The following is a 6,543-nucleotide window of genomic DNA, read 5'->3' on the forward strand; positions in this document are numbered from 1 at the left end:
GGAAGCTTGTTTCTGCCAGAGAATAAAAATAAAAAGGCAATTGTGACTTTTTATTTCACAACTGACTTTTTTCTCGCAGTTTCAAGTTTGTCTCATAATTCTGACTTTTCCCTCAGAACTGTGAAATATCATGTCGAGATGTGAGGGGGAAAAATCTGATATTTTCTTGTTTTATATCTCACGATTCTGACTTTACAACTAAAAAAAGTATAGAAAAAACACAATTGTGCAATTGTGAGAAAAATAACTTGCAATTTTGAATTTATACCTCATAATTCTGAGAAAGATATCATAATAAAAAATTGCAATTAATCTTTTTTATGTTTTTTATTTTTTTATTCCGTTACGGAAACAAGTTTCATGCCCAATTTCCATGGTACTATAGTATTTTTTGCGTTATTGGTAGACCCACAAAAATCTTATGCACCTTTTTTACCCCAATTGTGCTGGACATTGTGGAATGAATTTTAATAGATTTGGCACTGTTAATTAATTAATTAATTAATTAATTAATTAATTTATTTATTTATTTATTTATATGATGTTGATTAGCTTGCCAGTCCTAATCCTCCTTACATAATATAATATTTTTCTAAAAATGTAGAACAAATATGATATTATGTAAGCTCATAGTGTAATAACAATTTTCAACATGACTTTTCACATAATATAATGGGGTAGTATATGAGAAATGTATTATGTATTATTGTGTTATGTATTATGTAAATGTAATATTATAAACACACTGCAGCAATTTATAATGTAATCACAGTTCATAAGGTAACACCACCACATAATGCATCAAATAACGTCAACACACAAGAGATGCAATCTTTGAAGGTGAGACAATTACAAATCAGTATGAATTAACTGTGAAAGAATACGCTTCAAATACACAGTTCAATCAAATATATACAGCATCATTTTCTCTGAAATGTTATTTTTGTTTTCAGTGGCATTGCAAAGCCCAATAATATCTTTAGTTTGTTATTTTCCATTTAGTTTGTTACGTATAAAAATTAAAAGCACCTCTGATTGTATTGCTAAAAAACAAATGCCAATGCTTTTTAAAAACTGATCTAACTTTAAAACGTACTTCTGGTCAAAGCAGCTCAAAATAATGGGGCATGTCATTATCACAAAATTAGTAACCTTTTGAGGCTGAATGTTGAGTTCACATTATAGCCTATAAAAGCCTGTACTTTTCATTTACATGTTATTCTAAAATATATTACATTGAAACATGCATCAAAACAAGTTAAGCAGTTTCAACCTTTTTATCAGTTGCACAAGCTTCAACTATTATTATTTTTTTTTAAACAAGTTTATTATAATTTAAGTTGAAATGGCTTATATATACAGCTAATTTAATTGTAATTGAATTCAGCAACTGATCCCAAGGTTTGTTTCTTCATTGCAAGCTCGTGAGTTGAATCAGGAAAATACAGTAAATATGTACTATTGTATTTCCTCCAGGAACAGGGTTGGGAAATATTGTTCTACAGAATCATGTTGACTCCAAAGATAAGGGTTTACAGAGCAAATATATGTTTTTAAGTGATGTATTTATCCATTTACTCATCTAATATTGTCAGTCATAAATAGAAGACGACTGTAAACATTGTGACACTGACCATGCGAACTCAGATGTTCTTCTTCTATTAAACTTCTCAAGTCATGCTGAAGACATTCTGAAATTCATGTAAATTTTTCTATTCAAATTTCCACTCCTATTATTATGCTGATAAAATACATAAATTAAAAAGTGTTGTTAGAGTTTTTGTATCTCTTCCTGAAAAAAGGTATTCATATGCTTGTTCAAACACTAATTATTTTATAAATTAGAAATAATTATGATTTATTCAGATTTATATCAATTTTATTTCATATCGGCTGATTTGACAGTACTTCAAGACACTCTCATATACAGTCTTATACCTATCAGCATTTTTCTTCTGAAGTTATGATTATGTTTCCATCCTGTCTTCTTCATTTCAGATTTGAATTTGAGTGTATTTGCACTTGAGGGAATTTGTGAGTCTCAGCATTGCACTTTGGCACAATACTTGTACTTCCAGCGCCGGTCTCTGAAAAGCATGTAAAAAGACATCATGTTATTATTTAAATAGGCAGTTTCATGTGCTATTATGATTCCAGCATCATATTTACGTCTCCTGAACACCTTTATCAATATTCAAATGAACAAATTATTCAAGACAGGAAGACAGGTCACAATGTCGAAGACCACACATGCTGCAACATTAAACCCGTTAAGGCCAATTGCATTAACATCTCTCATTATTAAATGTGACCCTGGACCACAAAACCAGTCTTAAGTGTCAATTTTTCGAAATTGAGATTTATACATCATCTGAATAAATAAGCTTTCCATTGATGTATGGTTTGTTAGGATCGGACAATATTTGTCTGAGATACAACTATTTGAAAATCTGGAATCTGAGGGTGCAAAAAAAACAAAATATTGAGAAAATCACCTTTAAAGTTGTTCAAATGAATTCTTAGCAATGCATATTACTAATCAAAAACGACGTTTTGATATATTTACAGTAGTAAATTTACAAAATATCTTCACAGAATATGATCTTTACTTAATATACTAATGATTTTTGGAATAAAAGCAAAATCAATAATTTTGACACATACAATGTATTTTTGGATATTGCTACAAATATACCCCAGCGACTTAAGACTGGTTTTGTGCTCCAGGGTCACAAATGTTTTGAGAAGTTTTGTGAAAAGAGGCGTAATAGATCCCCTTTAACACCCCTTAATATTTTAAATACCAATACCAAATTACCAACCAAATTTGGTCTTGATCTTAATTTAGTTAGTTGGGTTTAAGATTTCTTAACTGAAAGAACTTAAATTAATGGCCAGAAGTCGGAGTGTGTGAATAGTTATAAATATCTGTCGACAATTATTACTAATAAATTACGTTTTGCATCTTGTAATAAGGAAGCAGCCAATCATCATCTCAAAACAATCCCTCCAGGCTCACATGAAGCCTGTCTACGAGCATGTCGGATTATTTTGGGGAGCTGTACTTACTCATGTTTATTGTCGTGGTAGCTTTCAGCACCCACCAGGTAGTTATGGTTTGGTACAGTCCAGTGGAAATACTCATCAAAGTTGTTCACATAAGTAGTCCACTCACAGTCAGCGGTACAGAGGTCAGTACTTCTACAGCAGAAGAACTGCCACCTGTGTGTAAACACAATAATGATATCGGCCCGGTATGAAAACAGTCCAAAATCAGAGCTCACCGTCTGTCTTCGTGCTTGTTATTGTGGTAGCTGCTCATTCCGGTCATGATGTGGTGTGGTGGACACTCAAAGGTGAATTTTTGGTCAAAATCATTGACGTTAGGTGACAAGAAACAGTCTGAAGCGGAATCAAAGGTGTCTTTACAGCCGAACTCCCACATTCGGTCCTCGTGATGATTGTGATGTTGGCTTAGGCAGGGAAACATGATGTTCTGATTATATACAGTATATAGGTACTTTTCTATTGTATTTCATTAATAAGACAAAAGCATTGTTTTTAGAATTCATACTACTTTTGATGGGGAATTTTGTCTCTTGCTCATTTACAAACCAAATATGATACTTTTCATCCTTACAGTATAATTGTTTGCCCGTTTATCAAGAGTTGCATGCTAAATGAATTATATTATGTGCATTTTTGGACACAATGTGCAATTTTGGCCCTTTATATTTTGACTTTTAATATAGTAATATTTTGACAGCATCTCTACCTTTACTAAAGCGCAGTCTGCTTTCTACTCACCTCTTTATGGAGGATATTGACTGTCCCGAAGGGCACTTAAAATCTAGAGGCTCATCGAAAGTGTTCTCCCAGCGTAATTCTGTAAAATTTGATTCAGACTGAACACTTAACATCAAGCATATCTACCGTACCGTTTAATTAAATTAAACAGTTTCTCATAAAGTTTCCCACCTTGTCCGTTGACCAAGAGACTCGTCAGCAGCAGGAATGAAGCAGCTCTCTTCATGTTGTGGTCGAGTGAAGTTACAAAGACAGCTTGAGACAAAACTTCTGCTTTTATAAGGCCTTCAGGACTTATGGGCACCAATACGTAATGTAAGGTCAGTCTGTTAATTAACAAGTGGGTTCTAGTCATGTTTGAACAGGTGGGACTGATTTCAAGGCAAAAACAAACCTTTACTTATTAGCAGAAATGTATTAGTTGCCAGCTCTTGGCATCCTTGAGAGGAAGTACAGGATCACAGCAAATAAGATTAAGTCCAAGAGTTTTACTGATATAAAGCATGAACTTTCCTGGTATTTCTTGCATGAAATATCTTACTATCTGTGCCAGGTCAAATTCAATTTATTTTATTGACTATTTTGGAGAATCTTTGACACAGTTCAGCCAGTCTGACCTGCTTAACTGTGTTGCTTTGTTCATTTTTATCAGTGAATCATGGCTTTTTGTCTGTGGGATCATAGTATGTACAGTAAACATAGATAAGCAGAGCTGCATGTTAAACATTGCTATGTTCGTTTTGTTTGAGTGCTTGATTTTGAAAGCTAAACTTAATGAAAGATAAGTGGTGTAAATTTACTCAGGGAAGGCTACGGCTCGTTGTACTGCGATTAGATAAATATATTATTTGACCTTATGGTATATTTTTTAAATAATACAATCCGATTTGTTTAGGCAAATTCTCAAATAATTACACTCGCTATAAATCATGAGACACTTGAGATGGGTTTATTGCTTAATAAAAAAGGTGTGGTGTTAAATTCTAACCATGGCATTTTATGGGTCAATTATTGCATTACTAAATAACTCATCTGTAAAGTAAATAAAATGTTGGACTTTTTTCTTGCAGTTGCAAGTTATAAAGTCAGAATTGGAAGATATTTCGAATTTATACCAGAATTGTGAGATGTAAACCAAAATTTGCATTTGGAAACAAGACAATAGTGTTTAATACTTTCTTTATGAAAAGGCCTATGATAAAGTTTTTAAACACCTGCATTAATTGTGCATTTTCCCATTAAATTAAATCATTTGAAATCATTAAAATCAACAGAACACATGAAAGCAGAAATTGGATATGGTCATTTCCTTTAAAAAGTATCCTTCCAAGCAACGTCTCCACCATAAAGCAGACCAGATCAACTAAAATGGAAAAAGAATGATTGTTCACATCATTCAATAAATGTTTGTTAATATGTTATCAAACCTGAACAGGCCTGGAAATCTTCCTAAAAGATTTAAAAAGAAGAAAAAAACTGCCTTTGCTAGAAATGTGCCAAGGTTGGATATTCCATCAGTAAAACTATCAAATACAAACAAAAATAAATTAATTAAATAAAATAAGATAATCTGCCTATATGCCTTATTCCTATAGAGAGTGCCTATGAACCACATACGTGTGTGTGTGTGTGTGTACATGCATGTATATTACCACTAAGTTGTTGGTTTTGTTTAGTTTATTTGATAACGTCACAGTTATAGGAGCAATTATTCTTCAAGTACTGAAAGATTAATTAACGGAATTGTTAAGGAAGCTAAATAATTAAGTGCAATCAGATCCTGAATCACTAAATCACAATTCCCATCCCTAGTTAGTATGCTGCCTTAGTAGACACCTGCATGTCGACAGCACCGCTTTTGGAACAGAGTTACACACACTATCATATAAGAGTACATGCACACATGCATGCACACACTGCAGGGCAGATGATCCTTCTCTACTGTCCTCACAGTGTGTGTGTGTGTGTGTGTGTGTGTGTGATCCAGTGTTGATTAATTACACGGGCTGGAGTGGTGCCTCAGCAGGAAACTCACCGCAACACAAACCACCAGAAACTGCAGTAACACACATAAGTGCCCAGTTGCTGCTCACACACACATGTTCATTATATAGAACAGCGTTTCTTCTCTGCTTGGCTCTCGAGGTGCAACAGAAGCGAGGAGATGTGGAACAGTGTGCAGTTATTACCTGGGGGCTTCGCATTAGTGCTGCTGGAGCCTGATGCCTCATTATAGAGTGAACCGAGACTCAAGAGCTCTGACTATATGACCGTATCCTCTCTCTCTCTCTCTCTCTGTGTGTGTGTGTGTGTGGATTCACAGGATTCGACTGCTGCGTTAGGCCTCAAACACTAATATATGGATGCAGATGCTTCTAGCTATGCAAGCAACACATTTTAAAATGTGTCAGGCTTGTTTTAATCTGTACGTATAGGATGCATATATTTATCTTGGCAACGTGTTAACATTTTACAGCAATCTTTCTTTCTCTTTTTTTCCTTTCTTATGTTTAGCTACCTGAATAATGCATCTGGTTTAGAAGAAGTGTTCACCTAAAAATTAAAATTTGCTGAAAATGCGCTCAGCCTCAGGCCATCCAAGATGTAGATGAGTTTGTTTCTTCATCAGGTTTGGAGAAATGTAGCATTGCATCAGTGTCTCAGCAATGGATGCTCTGTAGTGAATGGGTGCCGTCAGTCCAAAACGGCTGATAAAAACATCACAATAATCCACAC

The 6,543-nt window shown here is 34.1% G+C and overlaps 1 protein-coding gene across 1 annotated transcript; it reads right to left on the reverse strand.

Annotated features, from left to right (window-relative positions):
- Positions 1 to 353: 353 nt before the first annotated feature.
- Positions 354 to 4,119, reverse strand: LOC131524577 (hemagglutinin/amebocyte aggregation factor-like). Its single transcript, XM_058751797.1, has 5 exons — positions 3,979 to 4,119; positions 3,808 to 3,886; positions 3,285 to 3,473; positions 3,070 to 3,222; positions 354 to 2,087 (listed from the first exon to the last, which is right to left on the reverse strand). The coding sequence occupies exons 1-5, from the start codon at positions 4,031 to 4,033 to the stop codon at positions 2,042 to 2,044; spliced, it is 522 nt and encodes a 173-aa protein (XP_058607780.1). The 5' UTR covers positions 4,034 to 4,119; the 3' UTR covers positions 354 to 2,041.
- Positions 4,120 to 6,543: the final 2,424 nt, after the last annotated feature.

Source organism: Onychostoma macrolepis, chromosome 18 (genome assembly GCF_012432095.1).
Source record: "Onychostoma macrolepis isolate SWU-2019 chromosome 18, ASM1243209v1, whole genome shotgun sequence".
In the NCBI taxonomy this organism is placed as follows: domain Eukaryota; kingdom Metazoa; phylum Chordata; class Actinopteri; order Cypriniformes; family Cyprinidae; genus Onychostoma; species Onychostoma macrolepis.

Coding starts and splice junctions, on each gene's coding strand:
- LOC131524577 (XM_058751797.1), bottom strand. CDS start 4,033: ATGAAGAGAGCTGCTTCATTCCTGCTGCTGACGAGTCTCTTGGTCAAC. Junction 3,887..3,978: donor TCTCTTGGTCAACGGACAAG/GTGGGAAACTTT, acceptor CAAATTTTACAG/AATTACGCTGGGAGAACACT. Junction 3,223..3,284: donor AACAAGCACGAAGACAGACG/GTGAGCTCTGAT, acceptor GTTTACACACAG/GTGGCAGTTCTTCTGCTGTA.